Source organism: Anser anser (genome assembly GCF_964211835.1).
Source record: "Anser anser genome assembly, chromosome: 1".
Classification (NCBI taxonomy): domain Eukaryota; kingdom Metazoa; phylum Chordata; class Aves; order Anseriformes; family Anatidae; genus Anser; species Anser anser.
In genome coordinates this window covers 166238024-166257918 of record NC_139720.1, presented here as the reverse complement: position 1 = coordinate 166257918, position 19895 = coordinate 166238024, and the positions used below count along the sequence as shown (strand labels likewise).

The 19895-nt window shown below is 50.8% G+C and overlaps 1 protein-coding gene across 1 annotated transcript; it reads right to left on the bottom strand.

The window, feature by feature from the left end:
- Positions 1-10800: 10800 nt before the first annotated feature.
- POU4F1 (POU class 4 homeobox 1) lies at positions 10801-15942 on the bottom strand. Its single transcript, XM_083839564.1, has 2 exons — positions 14701-15942; positions 10801-13886 (listed from the first exon to the last, which is right to left on the bottom strand). Exons 1-2 carry the CDS (start codon positions 14821-14823, stop codon positions 12822-12824), a joined length of 1188 nt encoding a protein of 395 aa, XP_083695690.1. The 5' UTR covers positions 14824-15942; the 3' UTR covers positions 10801-12821.
- Between the last annotated feature and the right edge of the window lie 3953 nt (positions 15943-19895).

The following is a 19895-nucleotide window of genomic DNA, read 5'->3' as shown; positions in this document are numbered from 1 at the left end:
ATAAGTTGTTAATAACGGTGGCCCATTACATTAATTCCTACAAGCCAACATTAGTATTTTCAATATGCTGAAATATTTCACTCCCCCCACCACTACCACCACTCCTTCCCTTCTCTGCTCATGATGGAGCTCGGGGGGGGGCAGCTGCCACCAGGAGCAGCCCCAGCCCTGCACAGCCTGACAGTCACCTTATTTCTCCCCCCTCTCCTTCCTGAACCTGTCCCCAAAATGAAAGCATTTCCCCCCCCCCGTGAAAGTTATCTCCATTTGAACTTCTGCAGCCTGCCCCCCTTTTCGACAGGTTTACACATAAAAACTAAAAGTAGACAGGCCCCCAGGACTCCCCAGTGCATGCTTTTCCATCCCATCCTTGTCTCCCCCCTCACAATCATCAACGGGTGGCCCAGGGGCCAAAAAGGGGCTTTTATTATTTATTTATTATTTTTAAGAGAAAGATCCCGGCTATACTAAAATCCCGCAACAGGAGATGTGTGGGTTTGGGGGAGGTGGGGGGCGGGGGGGGGGAGTGTTAACCAAGTATTTAAGAAAACAATTTATCCTCAGGTAATATTTCTTTTAAAATAAAATCGGGGTTTGCAAATCAGGATTTGATTCGAGAGGCATGAATTCTATTATATGTACAATTTAATCATGGGGTATTTAAAATAGATATTTCCATCTAAAATCCAATCAGAAATCAACACAGCACCTCGAGGCATTAAGATGATCATCTCCATTTTGCATTTGTAAACTGGTAGAAATAAATGTGGCTTGTGGATACCAAGAGGTCAAGTACGGCTGCTCAAATATTTTTCTTACAAAATGACGGATTTATTAGACAAATAAGTAGCCCGGCTGATGCAAAACCCCCAGTGATTGAATTTTGACGTTGAGTCAACAACAACTCGAACTACATCAGTGCTCCAAGATTTAGTTATGATGGTAGAGATTACTGAACAAATAGGAGGCAGAAATGAATACAGATTTCCTAGGATCTGCCCCTGGCACCCTCTTCTTGACATTCCCCTCCATATGCTATCCCTATTCACACTGTATTCTAATTAAAGGACCGGGCTATGTCTTCTAATTTTACAAGAACTTTTAAATAATTAGTCTGGTGTGTGTTAAAAAGGAAAGCTTCAGACATAAGGGGATTTCGGTCCCTTTAGGACGTCTCCCCGGCTTTGCAGTTATCACGGTCCTTTCCAGGAAGAAGGGGGAAAAACTCCTCTGACTTGATTGCAGGCAGATATGAACTCTGATCAAACTGCCGTCTGCAAACACAGGCATCCCCGGCTCATTTCCAGCCCGTTCAAAGAGGGTGGTTTGTAGGGTGGAGTTTTTTTTTTGGTTTGGTTTGGGGTTTTTTTTTTATTTGGGATTTCTTGCCAGATGATTTATTTATTTATTTAGTTAGTTAGTTATTTATTCGTCCTCTCCCCAGAGGAAGGGATCAGAGGGTCCAGCATTCCAGGGAAAATCTCTCCCAAAGCCCCAAAGCGCCTCTGACACAACGCTGGGCTGCAGCCTGCGCAGCCTCGCCGGCGGAATTGTTCCCCCTGAACCTGCCCCTTCCCTCCCTCCCCCGCTTCTCCCCTTCCCCACCCCACAGGTGTAGCAGCTCGCAGACTTCCCCGGGATGAGAGATGCGAGCCGGCAGGGATCTGGGCATGTGCTGGAAAGGCGACGTGAGCCGTGGGAAGGCGATGTTATTCTTGCTTCATTTCTCCAGCGCTCTGGAGCGTTACTTTTACTTGCTAATCACGAAGGGGCGCTTAAATAATTGACAGTACGTTTAAGCATAAAGCAGGCCGTTTCTAATCTTTTCAGGGGAAAAGGGACTAATCTGCACCTGCTGTGAGAGCCCTTTTTTTATTTATTCTGTATATTACTTCCACTCCAAGCTGGACCTGATGGCTCCAATTACAGTTGAGCCTTGCGGTCTTCATACCCTCCCTTTCCCAGTCCCTTTCTCTGCTCCCCTCTTCTCCACAGGTATAAAACTTCTCCTTCATGGAGAGGGAGTGGAGGCATCTTGCCAGACACCGTTTAGCTGAGACTATAATTATTTTATTTAAGAGAAGCTCTCCAGAATTCCCAGGCTCTCCAAATCTGCCTACTTTCTGTTGCACTGCATGTATATTCGTAGGAAAGGGAAACACGCTGCCTGCCCCGATCTGGGTTGTAATTTAATAGGGGAGATCTCGAGAGCAGGATTTTAACGCAGATTCCCTTCCATTGAGCACTCGGGAAGAAATTGTTTAATAAACCTTTATTCCATTGCCTATTTTCCCTGCCGAGTTTTTTACGCTGGGTAGAGCCTTCTCAGAGGATTGCCAAAGTTAATTCCAGATTTATTTTTCTGTAACCTACTTAGGATGCAAAAAAAAAAAAAAAAAAAAATCCTGTCAAATTAAAGTGAGTCCTCCTGTCTTGCCTGCTCCCAGCAAATAACTTGCAGCACCTAATAAATCCAGATGGAGTTCCTCATATAGCCCGGTGCAGAAATAATTATTGTCCTGGCTTGTTTCATGTCAGAGGCCTCTTCGGCTCATCTGTCATGAAACCAATTTCACTTTATTTACATCCATTTGCTAGTTTAATTACTGTGCTGATGAATAGCCTGAAGGAATTAAGTTACGAGTCTTTGGAAACCTAAAACGACAGATATATGGGTTACCTTTTAAATAGAGGAAGAAAATGATGGGTGGTGTGTGCACCAAAATTTAAAGGTAATAAGAGCCTTTCCCTAGGTGGAAATGCAGCATCAGCTGACGCTCAGCCCGTGCATTTACTTCTGTCTTGATGCAAAGTATTGCTTAGAAAGGCATTCATATTTTTTTGCCGGTTATAAGGCAATCTGTGTTAAAGAAAACGTTCCGGGTGCAAGGTTTAGATCTAAGCACGGATGCACTCATTATTTTTCCATCCGCCGAAAGGGGAAAAAAGGTCAGCAAATTAGTCTGTTTTAAAGACTGACTCCAGCATTGGCTATTCAATGCGCGATACAACCCGAAACTGTCTCAAACCCTTCTTCACTCTAACTTGCCTCCCTGCCATCCCCTGCACCATCAGGGGGAATTTTGGCAAGGGAGACGGTCTTGTGCGTTTTATGGAAACCTACAAAAAAGCAGACTTTCTCCGTGCTTTCCGTGTCCCTGGACTAGCCCACGTCCTTTTCTTTCCCCCGGGCGCTTTTCCACCATTTCCAGCCCATCCGTGTGTGCCGCCTGGCCTGGAGAGCGGGGCTGGCACGGCGGGATCCGCCCGATCCACTGCTCGATCCCCCCGAGGGGATCCTGCTGGCGCACCTCGGCGGTCCCGTCCTCGCCATCCTCCACCCCACAGCGACTCGTCTCACCCCCCCGTCGCACTTTTTTTTTTTTTTTTTTTTTTTTTAAGGATAATCTGGAACGGCAAAACTTCACGCCGCATTATTTCCGAGGGAAAGACCGGTCGGTTTAATGTCCCTCTTCCCGCATCACGGAAGAAAAGCCAAAAATTGCGCGGTCCTAAAGTTACTCTGAGGGTAATGATTGCAGCATGTCACCTATAGATGACCACCGGGGTCTAGGAGGAGCCCGTGTGAGCATGTTCACGCTGATCCCTACGACCCCCCCAACATCCTCCAGGCAGGGAGCAGCCCCGGGAGCACCTGCACCTCCTGGGGCGCAAACCCTCGCCTTGGACTCATCGGAGCATCTTTATTCGCCTGAACCGCAGAAATTTAGGAGGTCCCGTTCTTAGGGCAGCGTCAAAAAGCCCGAAAAGCTCCTGCACACGGGGGCTTTGACACCGCTCGTCCTGCGCAGGCTTCTCCTTCCCCTGCTCCCGGCACTTTTGGGGGGTCCGGGACTTTTGGGGGTCCCGCGGGCTCGGTCCCCCCGGAGCAAAGCTCCGGTACAAGAAGTGGTGATGTCCTGCGAGGGGGTGACAGGCCACAGGAGAAGGGGGACAGGGACGGTCCGAGCTCCGGCTGCCAGCCTGCCCCGTGCAGGGGGGGGGATGCTCAGCTCGCCAGCTGAAGCACCCTGCAAGGGAGGAGGCTGCAGATGGAGGGGAGGACCGGCACCCCATTTTTGTAGCAGAAGTTGAGCAGCACTTTACAACTAAATCCTCTGCAGGGGGAAAAGAGACACAACCCACCACACACACACCACACACCCCCTCAAATCTTTCTGTCGGCTGGCTTGAGCTGGTTACACGGGGCTATAAAAGAGCGGATCAGAAGAGAATTACAGCTGCGTGGTCGAGGTGCTTTGGCTCTTTGCATCCCGGAGAAATGAAAGGAGAGCGTACGCGGCAAAATGGGGAGGGGTATTGAAAGCTCCCCCCTCGTTTCCCTCTCCCTCTCCCCCCTCTACCCCTTTGATTAATAGATCCATGTGGCTAACGGCCTGACATATGGCGTGCGCAGCAGCTTGAGATGGCACCTCGGGCGTACCCCAGGGCCATTAACACAGCAGAGCCGCCCCGGAGCCCACCGCCCACCGCCCCGAGCAGGGTTTTTGGAAACCGGAGGCTTTAGGGGGACAGAGCTGAGCGGCTGGCAGAAGAAGGTGACGAGAGAGACAGCAGAAGCAATCCATAAAACAGAGGGTTCATGTTTTTGGGGGGTCTTCCCCCCACCTAGGAAAAAAATAAAAGCCACGTTGCTATAAATAAAACCTTATAAATAAAACGCACAAATCGCATTGAAAGGAAATCACTCGCATTTAGCATGCAGAGCAGAAAAGGCAGCTTTCTGCAAAAGTTAGGAAACTCTTCTCTGCAAGGGGATGGCACCTGGCACAGAGGGAGTGAAGCCAGCCCCTGGCTTGTTCTTTGGAGAGGGGATTGTAATGCACGATGCGGTGGCTGGGAATGAGGCGAAACATAAGGTTTATTTAATCCGTTTCAAGGCTTTTGACAGAAACATAAATCACTCCCTGCACTTTGCCTTTTAGTCCCCCGTAGATAACTGCCCTAGCTCTTTTGAACTTTGTTCTGGCTGTTTTGTTCGGAAATAAATGTTAACACTAGATTAAACGTTTCAGGTAGCTTCATCTTCTGATTTCATGAAAATAGTGTTAATAAGGAGCTTTGATGTTGTTTTACTTTCAGACTGTATGCCTTAAGGCAGAAAAACGCATAAAGGTAGCTGGGAAAGTAAATTGCCAGAAGGGAAGAGCACCCTCGCTTTCAAAATCCTGTAAGTACTCCTCTAAGCTACATCAAACCGATCCTATGCAGAGCAGCAAGAACTGGGTTAAGATTCCCTCGCTTTTGCCACCATCTCCCTTTCCAGTGCACACCCGAGGATGTGCGTGCCTGCGGTTTTGTGCGTGCACCCCGGTCTCACCGTCTCACCAGTGGTTAATGGAAGGGAAGGTGATGGGGGAAAATAAAAAAGGCTCATCGCCTTTTCTTTTCTTTCCTTTTTTTTTTTTTCCCTCCCAATAAGAATATAAAACCCCGTGGGGAAGAGATTCCCAGGGCTTTGCGGTGAGGAGTAAAGCCGAGGCAATGTCAGCAGAGAGCTGCAGACTTCCACCACGCCGAAGCAGCCCAGAATAAAAGTTTGGCACGGTGCACATTTGGGGTCTTGCTAGCTGTGCTGCCAGGAGCTTCCCTCTATTCTTTCGGGAGCCCAGCGCATCAGCATGGCAGGTCCTTGCACACAAATCAATACATTTTGCATAACGCGAGCCTCTCCCGCACGCCGGCTCTGCCTCGCCCTCTCTCTCCCTCTATTTTGTTTGCTTCCCGTAGGCGGCTGGGCTTGCTGCAAGGGGCATTTCTGTAAGAAATTAGCGCTGAAGACGCGCAGTCTCCCAAGAAAGCCGAGGCTGGTGCTGGTCGCTGCTTCCTCGGGTGGGCGATGTGGCAGGCGCCCAGCACGCAGCCTTTTGAAGCTTTTTTCCCAGCCCGCGGTTCGGTTTCAGACAGACCCAGCTCTCTCCAGCCTCGCCTCTTTCCCCCCTCTCTCCCCTCGCTCTTTCTGCTCCTCGTACAGCAGCGCTTTAATAAAGTCACATAAGTGATTGAAATTAACATAAATCATTATTAGTTATTAGGATTTGCTCTAAATTACTCCGTGAATATAACACCAAACCCCATCTGCCACTCCTGCTCTAGCAGCAATAGATTGCAGATAAAATAAATGTCCTTACCCCATTAGAATGTTCCTGTCTCTGTAGCCAAAAGCCAAACAAAAGCAATAAATACAGAGCTTTTTTCTCTCCACTATTCAGCTGTGACTGTTTTCATCAGCTCTTCCTCTAGAAAAGCTCGATAGCTGCCTGAAAATATTGCATTTTATATCACCAAAGGGCGATTAATATTGCATTAACTGTATTTAACATTTTTTAAGCGCGAGTAATCTGAAATGAGTAAGTTTCTGTTACTAAATACAGGGGATGTCAGAGCTGGTGAAAACAGCTTAAAATATCTGTATAAACAGATTATTTGTTTCATACTTTGTATTTTTATAATGTTATGGTATAGTGTGCTCTGTTTGAAGTAGAAGAAGCCATGCTAATGGTCTGTTTAAAGTATTCTGACACTGTCTGGAGACATCCAAGTCTCTGCCTTCATTAAATGTTTATTGTCAACACTTCAGTGAAAAAAAGTCTTGTGTAAGTGAATTTCCACTGCTGGATGCTGTCAACACTTTGTTTTATTCTGATCCGCGTGTACAAAAGTTTGTATACATTACGCTGAAGTGAAGAGAGGCAGAGATTTAGCGAGCTATAATTAGTTACCAAACAAACTTTTGGTAGTAATTCTGTTTACCTAATGACCGTAATCAAGGACTAGGTTATGGATATCGGCGCCTCGTCTTCTTTCCACGCAGCCCGTACAAAGACGTGCTCATGTTGACACGCTATCCTCTCGTCAAGGAGCATCTTTTGCAAATAAAAAGAGGACGGAATGAAAAAAAAAAATAAAATGCAACAAAATAAAAAAAACCTCCGCTTTCACAGGTATTAGCTTTGGCTTATACTTTTAACTCGCTTTCTTTTACCCGGCCGAGGGATGTGGGGCTGCTGGCAGCCCAAAATGCCCTGGCTGCAGCCGCTGCTCGGTGCCGCAGCCTTGGCGGCCGGGAGGGGCCGGTGGCTGAGCGACCGGGGGACTCGACGGAGCACATCGGGGCCAAGTCACAATTTCCCCGCAACGTGGCAGCGTGGGTTTTTAGTTTTGATATAAAGCCTTTTGAACGCTTCAGTCCTCAGAGCTTCTTATGGGATCAGGTTTTTTTAAGTGACCCCCCCGCCCCCCCCATCTCTCTTCCCAATATGTATTTTTAAAAAGAAGCATGTAAGAACTTTTTATTTTATTATTTTTTTTTTCCTCCCAGAGTTCGAGATGCTTTGGCAGACTTAGGCGAGCAGGCCGAAGGAGTTAAAGCTCAGTTCAAAGGAGTACGAATGCTTCCCCAGAGGGAAAACCCAGAGAGCAATTTGGGACCGGCAAGCTCCCGCCCCGCCGCAGCAGCCGCTGGGGCCGGCTAGAAGCTGTGCCTGCAGCCTGCAGGAGGAAGGGCAGGGGTGGAGAAGCAGAGGAGCAAAGTGCACAGCAATGTGCGGAGGCCAGCGTGCCCTGCCTGTCCCCAGCCCGCATTTGTTCTCCTGGGGACAGGGCTTAGGCAGCTTTCTGTGGCTGCTGCTCCCTTTGCTTCTTCGAAGATTTATATGCGAGATCCTATTTTAAATTAAGTTTTGAGCCTTGGATTTTGTCCATCTGTCCATCCACCCATCCATCCATCCATCCATCCACCCATTCATCCATCCCTCTACCCCTCCATTCATCTATCTATCCATCCACCCATCCAGCCAGCCCTCTACCTTTCCATCCTTCCATCCACCTATCCACCCACCCACTCACCCACCCACCCACCCATCCATCCATCCATCCATCCATCCATCCATCCATCCATCCACCCACCCACCCACCTACCCCTCTACTCTTCGTTCCATCCACCCACACATCCATGCACACATCCCTCTACCCTTCCATCCCTCCATCCCTCCATGCCTCCCTCCCTCTCTCCACGCACCCACCCGCCCACCCGCCCACCCACCCACCCATCCATCCATCCATCCATCCATCCATCCATCCATCCATCCATCCATCCATCCATCCATCCACTCCTCCACCGTTTGACCACGATGCAAAGAGGTCTGTTTGTAGTTCTACCACCCCGGTCCCATCCCCACTGCAGCTGACCTATATATATATATTCACCCACTGCCAGCCCTGCTTCTCTCCCGCACCGAGCCTCCTTCAGGTGCTGAGGGGGGTTGCAAAGGAGGAAAAAAAAATGTTTCCCAAAAGCGGAAGGGGAAGAAGGAAGAAGGGGAAGCTGGAGGGGGGGGTGGTGGTGGTGGTGTCTTGCAGCATGCCTCCCATCAAGCTGTCTTGACAACAATTACTAAAGTTTTTAATTAGCCTCTTGTTATAATTCATTTTATTAATTTTCCAAATCTCAGGCCATGAATTATTAACGGCGGCTGTGTAATTGTGTTTGCAGCAACCCTTCCTTCCGCGCCGCACGTGATGGAAGCGGCGCTGCAGCACCGCCGCTCTGCCGGCGTGGGGCCGGGCTGGGGAAGGAAGGGGCCGAGGCGGCAGCCAGCGAGCTCTAATATTTTATCAACTCTTAAATAACATAATTACTGATAATAATCTGCCTGTCTCGCAGGTGGAAACAGGTTCCCATGCGGATTGGAGTTCTGCTGCCTGATCTGTTAAAATCAATTAGGCTTTTCTCCTCTTCGGAGTCAGCAGGTAAATACAATAAAGCCTTAAAAAATAGCACCGGCTCAAAAGCAAGCCATAAATAACCGGGGGAGGGGTTAAACCGTTTGGGAAACGCCAGAGCACCGCGAGGCAGCCTGGCGCTTTGTGCCCCGTTACCTGCGGACGGACCCGGAGGGCAGGGGGCGGCCGGGCAGCGGGGCGCCGCCGACCCCAAACCCTGCCCTGGAGCCCTTTGGCTGGCCCAGCCCGGCCCAAGAGAGTGTGAACAGCACCGGCGAGCACGAACCAAGGCGGCTACCGCTAGCCCGCTGGCGACCGCCCAAGCCCCGTTGGAAGCCGCTGGAGCGCAGGGACTGGGACCCGGGGGCTCGGGGGGGCTCACCCGGGGGCGGCATTTCCTGTTTCCTTTTTCCTTTTTTTTCCTCTTTCCTTTTTCCTCTTTCCTTTTTCCTCTTCCCTTTTCCTTCCCTTTTCCTTCCCTTTCATTTTTTTTTTTTTCCTAGGGAGCGAAAGTTTTAGCACTCCTTCTGTGCATCCTTACAAACACGAATATACAAGCTTTTCTTTTATTTTTCAGTTTTATTTCCTGAGATATTTTTAGCGAGGCATTTATTAAAAACACCTCATGAGTATTTCGTGTATTTTTTTTAACGAAATATTCATATTTATCCGAAGGAAAGCGGAACGTTCCGGTTTTGCACAGTTTCCTACCATAAAAAAATAGGAAACCCTGCAAAGCTTTTATTTTCATGATCTGGTTTATTAACATATTGTTTTTTCTCTGTACTAGATAAGGATTGTACTGATTACAAAACAAACTCCTTAACTTTTCAATACATACATTGCCCATTATGTATAACACAAATGTGTTTTCGCTTGTAACATTTTAATCGTCTGGGGCAGATGGAAAGAAAAAAAAAAAAAACAACGTTGGTAATTATTTTTATTTGTTCATTCCTGACTCTCCAAAAATGATATCCGGTAATACTTTTCTATAAAATAATATTTTTACAAATGCATTTATTAAAAATTCTGATGACATTTCAAGTTAGTAACAACAGAAACAAGTCAATTTCCGGTGGACGAGATCTATGTTTTTAAAAATACCTTTAGTGCTTATTTTTCAACATCAACAGTTGTTTAAAATCACAGCTTTTTGAACGTATTATTCTTTCTGAACATCACGTGTCTTGATTCACAGATTTACCGGCGAAATCAAAAAGATTTGGCTAAAATATGTCTACAGAAGAAATAATCCCAGCTATTAAGTAACTTTTTACATTTGGCATCTGATCTAGTCACAGGTCATCAGAAAATAGAAAGAGGTTCTTTGATCACTTGAAGCAGTAGGTGGCATCCTATACGTTCCTAATGAACAATGGCATTTACAACATAAGGAGAGATCAGTTTAGGATTTTCATATTTATTAACCCAAAATAAAAATAAAGTATTTTGTTACATAATTAAGTGCAATTAGGCCAGTCAGAACAACATATAAACCTGAAACCACCCAAGCTTTTCTTCTTTATACATATTTTGTAGGTGCATAATCCTTTCCAGTAAACTGAAAAGAAATACTTCAGAAGTCCTTCTTAAAATTTTACTTTGATTTATATTCTGCAGTTATAGAATAAACTTCAAGAAACACACGCAGCTAATATATAGTTAATTTTATTCAGAGCACCGATTTTCACATAAGAGCTATCTCAAAGTAATGATTTCTGGATTTAGCAGAAAAATACATCTCTCACTATTTTCTTTTTGGTAGAATTAGTCCTATCGGCTAACGGCTCTACTTTGAATTTACCAGCCGTGTCTCGGAAATATTATTATTTTTTTAAATGCACCCAATAATAATAACTATTCTGTTTTCACGTTTGATTTATTTGTAAGTATGCTGGGACGCATCTCCCTGTTGTATTTTGGCGTACAGAAATATTTCTGATAGAAATAAAAGTAATATAGTAAAGACACAACCAAGGAGAAAGCTCAGCAAACATACATGGACAGGTAGATTATTCAGTGAGACATTTCAGGATCCACACGTGGTTGCAGTTTGTAACCTTTTTTTTTTTTTTCTTTGTGCATTAAAGAAAATATTTACAATCGTCTTTCTTCTCTCTTTTTTTTTCTTCCTTTTTTTTTTTTTTTAACCTCTTTTAAATCTAAATACAAGAACGTGACAAGAATGTTTGTGTTTTCGGTGAAAACAGGCAGTTAAACTGTGAAATTACACCATCCACAAAAGATTCTACCAGAAGCTAGTCTATTTAGTGCTCAGTTTCAAAATGCATAGAATGTTTGCGCTGCAAACAATGATACACAAAATAATAATAATAATATTAATAATAATAATAAAATAAATAGTTAAATAAATAAATAATATCGAGACTTTATCACGGATCTTTCTATGCTTTTTTTCTTCCTTGTCTTTTTTAGGTCATGCATAATTTCAGTCTATTGTTTGTTTTGATTTAGACGGGAGGGTATTTTCCTTTCACAGATTCCGCCTTACTTAAAAGCATTAACAGTCATTCCGTAACAGCCGGACCCTGCAATGGCTTCTGCACCTAGCTGACGTTTCACACAAGGAGCTCTGACCTTTTTCTTTCTTTTTTTCTTATTTATTTCCCCCCCTCCCGGATCCGCGAGACACCCTGCCTAGCAGTACCGGCACCGTTATTGCGGAATAGAATCGCTGCCTAGCCGAGAGGCTGGGATAGTGCAAACGGACCCCCCCACCCCCACCCCCGAAAAAGCCAGCAGCCCCCACCAAAGGTGTATTATTTCCACCAGACGACTTCCGAGCCCCTTCTCGTTGCCATTGAGCCAAATGTCATTTCAGCCCCTGCCTCCTCGCACCGGCGGCTGCGGTCGCTTCCCGGCTGAAATAACCCCCAGCCCTCGGGGGGGAGCCGGGCCGGGATCTTGCTCACGAACCCCAAATCCAGCGGTTTTTTGCGGGTGCCGGGGGGCACGAGCCCTGCCGGAGCTCTCTGCACCTCCTCTCGGGGTTAGGGGGAGCGGAGGGAGCATCCCCGCTGGGGCAGGGGAGGGAACGCCAACCCCGCAGAGACAAAGGGGCTCGGAAGTAACTTCTGGGGGTACGGCGGCAGCAGCGGGGAGCAAAGGGGCTGCCCCCGAGCGGCTGCGCTCCGGGTGCCCCGCACCGAGGGGCAGGCACGGATCCGGCCCCTGCCCCAAGTCCCGGCCCCAGCCCGGCTCCCTCCGCTACCCCGGCGCAGACAAGACCCATCGCCAAAGCCTCGCGGAAAACAGCACTCGAGGAAAAATAAATAAATAAACAAAAGCAAAATCACAAAACCAACCAAAAGAAAAAAAGTATAAACCAACGCCAAACAACCAGAACCAAAGACAAAAGCCGCCCCCAAACCGAGCAACCCCACAGCCCCCACCGCCGTCCTCCTTTACCGAGCGAAGGGAAAAGAAAGAAAACTCTTAAGAAAGGAAAAGCAACGCAAAGAGACCCAAAGCAAAACAAACGTAGTAGCATCGTCACCGACAGTTTTCGCCTTCGGGTTTGTTGTTCGGATTTTTTTGTTTTCCTTTGAAAGTTGTGACTTAGGTTGGTCGGTTTGTGGCTGTTGCTGTCACGGTATTTATTGGTGTGTGTGTCTGTGTGGTTACGCTCTAAGTTGCTCTTTCTCCCACTTTCTGCCGGAGGAGGGGGGGGTCCGGGGGAGGGGGGGGGAGAAGGGGGAGAGGGGGATGGGGCTGCAGAAGTGACCCCCGCGGCTTCCTAGAGCATTTTCACCTCCTCCCTCCTCCTGCTTCTCGGTGGTGTCCCGGCGTCTTTGCGTTTTAATAATTGAGAGCGGCTCCCCCCGCATCCCACCCCCCCCGCTCCCCCCCCCCCCTCCCCGCACCCCCTCTCTTCGAGTACTTCGCGTTTATTTCTACATCGTCCCTCGGTCCCCGGCAGCTTCCCATGGCCTCGCGGGGGACAGCGGCGGTCCCCGCCTGTACCCCCCCAAAAAAAACCCACGGTCCCTCTCCCCGCAGCCGGAGCCGCCCCTCCCGGCCCCCTCCCCTCTTTTTTTTTTTTTTCTTTTTTTTTAGTAGGTGGCGGAAAACTTCATCCGTTTCTGCTTCTGTCTCTGGTTGCAAAACCAAACCCGCACCACGTTCTTTTTGAGGTCCAATTTCTCGGCGATGGCGGCGATCTTCTCGGAGGAGGGCCGGGGCTGGACGGCGAAGTAAGCCTCCAGGGAGCGCTTCTCCGGGGCGGCGATGGAAGTCCGCTTGCGCTTCTTCTCGCCCCCGTTGAAGAGCTCGGGCTTGTTCATTTTTTCCCGCTGGGCGCCCTCGGCCTCCTCCAGCCAGGCCTGCAGGATGGGCTTGAGGGCGATCATGTTGTTGTGGGACAGGGTGAGCGACTCGAAGCGGCAGATGGTGCTCTGGCTGAGCGAGCCCACGCCCGGGATCTTCAGGTTGGCCAGCGCCGAGCCCACGTCGGCCTGGGTCACCCCCAGCTTGATGCGGCGCTGCTTGAAGCGCTCGGCGAAGGCCTCCAGCTCCCGCGGGTCCGTGTCCGAGTCGCAGATGGAGGCCAAGCCGGCCGCCCCCACCACGGCCGCCGCCGAGGCCACCTGCCCCGCCGCGCCGTGGTGCGCGGCCACCAGCCCCGGGTGCGGCAGCCCCGACGGCATGTTCATGGCGGCCGGGTGCGAGAGGTGGCCCAGGCCGTGCATGTGCGGGTGCGGGTGGGCCGACGACGAGATGAGGCCCCCGCCGCCCCCGCCGCCGCCGCCGCCGCCGCCGCCGCCTCCCCCGCCGCCGCCGCCGGCCCCGCCGCCGCCGCCGCCCGCCCCGTCGTGGCCGCCGCCGCCGCCGGCTCCGCCGCCCCCCCCGGCGGGCATGAGGGCCAGGGCCGGGGAGGTGATGTGGTCGAGGAGGTCGCCGGGCTCCAGCGCCTGGTGGTGGTGGTGGTGGTGGTGGTGGTGGTGCGCCAGGGGCACGGTGGAGGTGGAGGTGCAGGGCACGCTGTTCATGGTGTGGTAGGTGGCGTCGGGCTTGAAGGGGTGGCTCTTGCCCTGCGACACGGCGATGTCGACGGCGGCCAGAGCCTCGGCCCGCGCCAGCAGGGTCTCATCGAGGCTGGCGAAGATATTGCTCTGCAGCTGCAAAGGGACACAAAACAGAGCGGGGTGCGGGGAGGGCGCCGCGGGGCACACGGGGGGCGACCGGCGGCCGGGGGACGGGGGAGGACGGGGGGGAGCCCCCGAAGGGAGAGGGGGGCGAGGGAGTTCGAGGGGACCGGGCGGGGAGCCGGGGTCGGCATGCGGAGGGTGGGGAGGGGGCGAGCGAGCGGGGGGCAGCGCGGGGAAGGGGCAGGGGAGGGGAGAGGGACGGGAGAGGGACGGGGGACGGCAACGAGAGGGAGCGAAGGAGAAAAAGAAGAAGACAAGGGTCGGCCGGGGGAGGATCCGGAAAAAAAAAAAAGAGAGGAGCGAAGGGGACAAATGAAAAGGAAAAAAGGAGGAAAGAAGAAGAAAGGGGGGAAAAGAAGAAGAAGAAGAGGAGGGAGGAGAAGAAACAGATCTGTAACTCTCAGCTGGGGAATTATGTCAAACACAAGAGCACATAAAGCGCATTCCTTTTCAGAGGCCGAGTCATAAAAATTAATACAGAAAGTGGATGAAGTCGGAGACTCGTGTGAACACCGCTTTCAAAAAAGATCACAGGCGCTCAGATGATTGCAGAGGAAGACATGAAAAAAACATTAAGCGCCGCTTGTCAAAATGTGCCTCGCAGCGGTTTTTTTATTAATGCACATACACATACATGCAGTGTACAGGAAAGAGAGAGAGAGAGAGGGAGAGAGAGAGAAAGAGTGCGTGCATGCATAACAGAGAAAGAAAGAAAGAAAGAAAGAACAGAACAAGAAGGAGGAAAAGAGAAGGAAGAAGAGGGCTGCAGCTGCCTGTCCCTTACCGGTGGAGTTGGTAGACATGCTCTTCTTATTGCTTCCGAGCTGGAGTGTAGAGAGGGGTATTTGTGCTCAGGTAGGGTGGGATGCATGGCAAAATGCGGCTGCTTGCTGTTCATGGACATCATCTTGAAGGCTTGGCATGTAAATCCACAAACACTCCTCAAGTCGGGGCAAAAGTGCTCTCGGGGCGCTCTCCTCCCGACGGGGCTCGGGGAGGGGGGGGGAAGCCGACGACGGCGGCGGAGGCGGCGGCGGCGGTGGTGGCGGCGGCTCCGGGGACCCTGCCCCCTCGGCCGCCTCTGCCGGGGTGGCCGGGGCCGGGGCTGGGGTGGGCTCCCTGCGGCCCCCGCCTCTCCTCACTCCGCTGCCTGCCGCTGCCCGGCGCCGGGCGCGCTGCGCTGCGCTCTGCGCGCACCTGAGCCCCGCATCCCGTGGCTACAGCCGGGCGGGCTCTCGCGAGAGCGCGGCGGCTCCGGCTTTGACAGGCATCAGCTGTCTCCCCCCCTTCCTCCTCCTCCTCCTCCTCCTTCCCCTCCTCCTCCTCCTCCTCTTTTCCCTCCCGCCGCCCCCCGCTCCCTGCCTCCCCGCGCCTTGTTGCATCCCCCGCAGCGCTCGCACCCTTCGCAGCGGCGGCACCTGTGGCTGCCAGGAGGGGCTGAGCGGGGCGCTGCGCGGAGGACTTGCTGCTTCCCAGGCTTGCACCTGGAGAAGGGTCCCGGTGACGGGCACGGCTTTGAGGAGGCCGGTGGTGCCCGCACGGCTTCGTGTTCCCCTCCCCGTGTAGCTGTTGTGTCGGGCTCCGCTTGCGGCGGTCTCTCGGCCCGCCAGGAGCCTGCTGCACGGGGAGCGCTGCTCAGGGGAGGCGGTGCGTGCCTGTCTGTCTGCTCGCTGCTCCCCTGCGAGCCCCTGCTCCTCCACCGTGGGAAAACCAAGTTGCCAAACCAAAACGGCGTGATCTGAAGAGGAAAGCAGTCACAGACAGATTCTTTCTTTCTTTCTTTCTTTCTTTCTTTCTTTCTTTCTTTCTTTCTTTCTTTCTTTCTTTCTTTCTTTCTTTCTTTCTTTCTCTCTCTCTCTCTCTCTCTCTCTCTCTTTCTCTTTCTCTTTTTCCTTCCTTCCTTCCTTCCTTCCTTCCTTCCTTCCTTCCTTCCTTCCTTCCTTCCTTCCTTCCTTCCTTCCTTCCTTCCTTCCTTCCTTCCTTCCTTCCTTCCTTCCTTCCTTCCTTCCTTCCTTCCTTCCTTCCTTCCCTCTCTCTTCCTCTTCCCCCCCCCCTTTCTCTCTTGCTAAGGGGGAAACTCTAGATGCAAGAAACAAGTCGATTCCTACTTGCAAAGTTTCAGCCTGAAAAGAAAAAGAAAAGTAGTCTGAGAAAAAAACTTTCTTTCTCTCTTTCTCTCTCTCTCTTTCTCTCTTTCTCTCTTTCTCTCTTTCTCACTCTCTCTCTTTCTCTCTTTCTCTTTTTTCTCTTTTTTTCTCCTTTCTCTCTCTTTCTCTCTTTCTTTTTCTCTGTCTTTCTCTCCTCTCCTTTCTCTCTCTCTCTCTGTGTTTCATTCTTCGAGCACTTTCCCGTTTGACTGAAACGGTCCTGGAGAGCGACAGTAGAGCCAACAACCCACTCTTCCATTTCCAAGTGACATTTGGGGCTACCGCCCTGTTTTAGAGCAGATTCTTGTTATCCTTTCAGCCGCCTTACGGTTTTGTGAAAGCTCGGAGCCCAAACCCCGGGGAGCGATGCGGGGAGGGCCCCGTCCCCCGGGGCAGGTGGAGCCGCCGGGGACTGCGGCGGCCCCGGGGGGCTCCGGATGGCTCCTGCCGGCCTCCCCCTGGGCGTGTGGGCGGCCGAAAGGGCGAGCACGAGTCGAGCCCGCATAAACCCTTCCCCAGCTCCCCGGCCAGCCCGAGAGGAAGCAGGGAACGAGTGCCAATTACTTGGGCGAGAGGGAGCCAGGTCTCCATCCATTACCGCCTCCCCTGGGATGCCTGCATGCAGCTCGCCTCGGAGAGGGGCACCGGAGGCAGAGACACCGCTCCTGGGCTCCCCTTATTTACCGAAACCATTGCAGCAGGGCAGCCAAGTAACACCTCATGCGGATTTCTTTCTTCATTTCTTCTTTTTCCCTTTTTTTTTTTCCTTCTTTTTTAAAGTCGTGACTTATTCCAGCTATTTCTAAGCTACCGTACCTTGCAAAGAGAAAGTCTCCTGGGGAAGGGGAGGGGAGGAAGAGGAAGGCGGGAGGCACCACCACCTTTCGCCAAGTTGCTGGGAAGAGCCCAGCTCCCGAATAATAATGATAATTATAAAAAAAAAAAAAAAGGGGGGCCGAGCAGCCCGTCCTTTCGCTGGCCTGCAGCACCCGCAGGAACTGCGGCGCTGGGGAAAGGGACCCCCAAAACCCGAGGGGGTCGGGGCGGCGTCCCCCGGGGGCTTCCCGCTGCCACAGGCTGCGCTGGGAAGTTTTGGGAACTTTTGGACTTTTTGTCTGCGGTGCGGCGAGGAGGAGGCAGAGGCCATGGAGGGGGAGAGGTATTATTATTATCATTATTATTATTAATTTCATAATCTTCACTATAATTTTTATTTTCCCTCCAGATAGCGCTCGCTCTGCCCGGCTCGTCGCTTTCCAAGCCCTAGAGCAAAAACTTCCCTTCGCAGTCCCTGGGACATTTCCCGACCATGATTTCGGGAGCGGGAAGCGCAAAGGCCGGGAGCGCTGCCCCCCCTTGCCGCCCCTCCCCTGCTCTTACGGCCCAAGATGCTCGGTACAGGAGGCATAGATCTGCGTGTAATGCATCCACTTGTCTCCCGCAGTTTTCTCCGGCTTCCAACGCAAGGAATAGGCAGATTTCCTTAATTGACTGAACTGCCTATCTCGAGAAAGTAATAAAGTAACCCCTTATTCCCACAGTGAAACGATTTATAAATTAATTACTGTAACCCATTGTATTTGATTTCTCTTTTTAGGATTCCCCAAAGATGAATATACTAAAGCCTGGGATATTAAGTATTAACGTCTGATCAGAGTTTGCTATACAACCTGACTTTTAAAAAAGAAGTCAATGTGGAGTTTATAGAACCACTCACTGTAAACCTCCTGGATATTTTTATTCCACCAAACATTAGCTTTGCATTTTTTACAGTCGCGGTATTTGTCCTACCCCGAGTGTCAGTGAGAGCACCGAGAGAAAACCTACAGTACATGTGTTATTTGGTGAAGTTCACGGAAAGTCAATATCCCATTTAGTGTAAAAGCTATTTTCCCTTTAGATGATAAAAATCAACCTTCTGAAGGAAAAAAAAAAATAACCCTTTGGGTGAATGCACAAAAAGTATTTCCATGTCCTAATGAGGACTTTCCTTACATCAGCAAAGACCTGCTAATTACTGATGTACAAGCTGCAATAATTGCTTTTGCAGCCAAAGTGTAGAGTGTTGTCATATTAAAAATTGAAACGCTCGGTGGTGATTGGTGTCCCAAGGTGGCTGGCGACGTCCCTTTCGGGAAGGCAGGGGGCCGGTGGGGAGCCCTGCAGTCTGTGGCTACCAAACTTCTTCCTCGCCCCCCCCTCTTCAGCGGTGCCCCCCCTCCGACAAAACCCCTCCCGGCCCACGCTCGTCCTCAGCACCGGCTCCGTGGGGGTCCCGGTGAAGGACGAGGGGCTCAGAGGGGCTCGGGGGGGGCTGCTGGCCACGTCCAGGCCCCCCCCCCCCCCAGCTGCCAAAATGGGGCTCGGAGCCCCCCCTCCCGGCGCGAATCAAAGCGAGGGGCTGGGAAGTAGTTGCCTTGTCATGTAACACATTGCCCTGATTTATTATAAAATTTTAACGAAATCATGCATATTTTAACAGCCTTTAATCACTGCATGAAAATTTAATTCATGAACTGTAGCGCGTTTAAATAAATGAAGTGTTAATTCATTAGGATTAATTAATTTGTTAAAGGATTGTGTGCAAGGTTAAGGTGGGAGAGAAACTCTTTGTTAGTTTCGCGTCTTAATCACCAGGTTTGGGTAACAGAAAAGGGGAGGGGGGGATAAAACACTGCGGGGAGCGGCAGCACCGATGAGAGGGGGGAGACCCCCCCTTTCTTCTCCCCCCACCCCATCCCCGGCCGGTCCCTCCCCGTGCCGCCCCCCTGCCAGCAGCGGGGACCAGCGGGACCCCCCCTCCGCCCCCCATGTCCCCGGACCCCGGGCTTTGCTGGCGTCCCTTTGGCTGCCCCGAAAACCAGGAGAATGCAGGCAGCAGCCACGTAGCCTGCAAAAGCAGTAGAGGCTACGCTTTCTACCAAAAAAAGCTGAAAAAAATCAGAAATAGTAAACTTTTTTTTTTTTTCTTCTCCCCAGCTTCATCCTCCCGCGCTACATTCGTGGCTGCCAAGGCACCGGCACGCTTTCCCCTGCACCAGCTGTTCTTGCCTCTCTGTCCCTCGGCTGACGAAGGCTTTCCCAGTTGGCGTTAAGTGGCACCGAGGCAACAAAGGCAGGACAGGGACAGCACCTCCCCAGCGGGCGCCTTGCCCGTCACCTTTGCCTGCAGGCAGTCGCTGGGATAACCCCAAATCCCCATTTCTGGCTACCTTGGAGTTGCTCTTCCTCCCATCCAAACCTGGAAGAGGAGAAGAGAGAAGCCTGCGCGTATTCACGTGGGACAATTGTACACCAAGGTGTATCGGCTTCACTGTTTGCAAGACATTTGCCTTAGCCACAGTGCAGAGAAGTTGTGTAAAGACTTCTCCAAGCCTTTGGCTGATGGGTGTCAGAGGCAGGACTCTTTTCTAGCAGCAGCAACACACTTTGATGCTGTGTGAGCATTAGGATCAGACTCAGTTGATTCGAACTGCCTTTAAATGTCATTATTTGGTGTGAGAAACAACTGTAAAATGGAGAAGTGGGGTGCAAGTTAGCGCACCTTGTATTATGGACATAAGCTGTACACTACCCCTCCCTCCCTTTTTGAAGATACATAAAAACAAACAAAAAAACAAACAACAACAAAAAAACACACGGTAAAACCCAGACATATCCCAAGTCAGTATCTGGTGCCAATCAGTAGAGCCATTGTAGCATGAGCTTCGATCTGAGGAAGCAGCAGCAAGCAGAACCGGGCTCTCTCGAGGCCTTCATGGAGCTGGGGAGGAACAGGTCAATTGCCAGCTGTCCTGTGGGTAAAACCACCTGCAAAGAAGCCAAAACCTGA

What these genes read in the sequence shown, in the direction of transcription:
- POU4F1 (XM_083839564.1), bottom strand. Translation starts at nt 14,823, where the DNA reads ATGATGTCCATGAACAGCAAGCAGCCGCATTTTGCCATGCATCCCACC. An exon ending in CATGTCTACCAACTCCACCG is followed by an intron (nt 13,887 to 14,700) that starts GTAAGGGACAGG and finishes GTCCCTTTGCAG; the next exon opens with CTGCAGAGCAATATCTTCGC.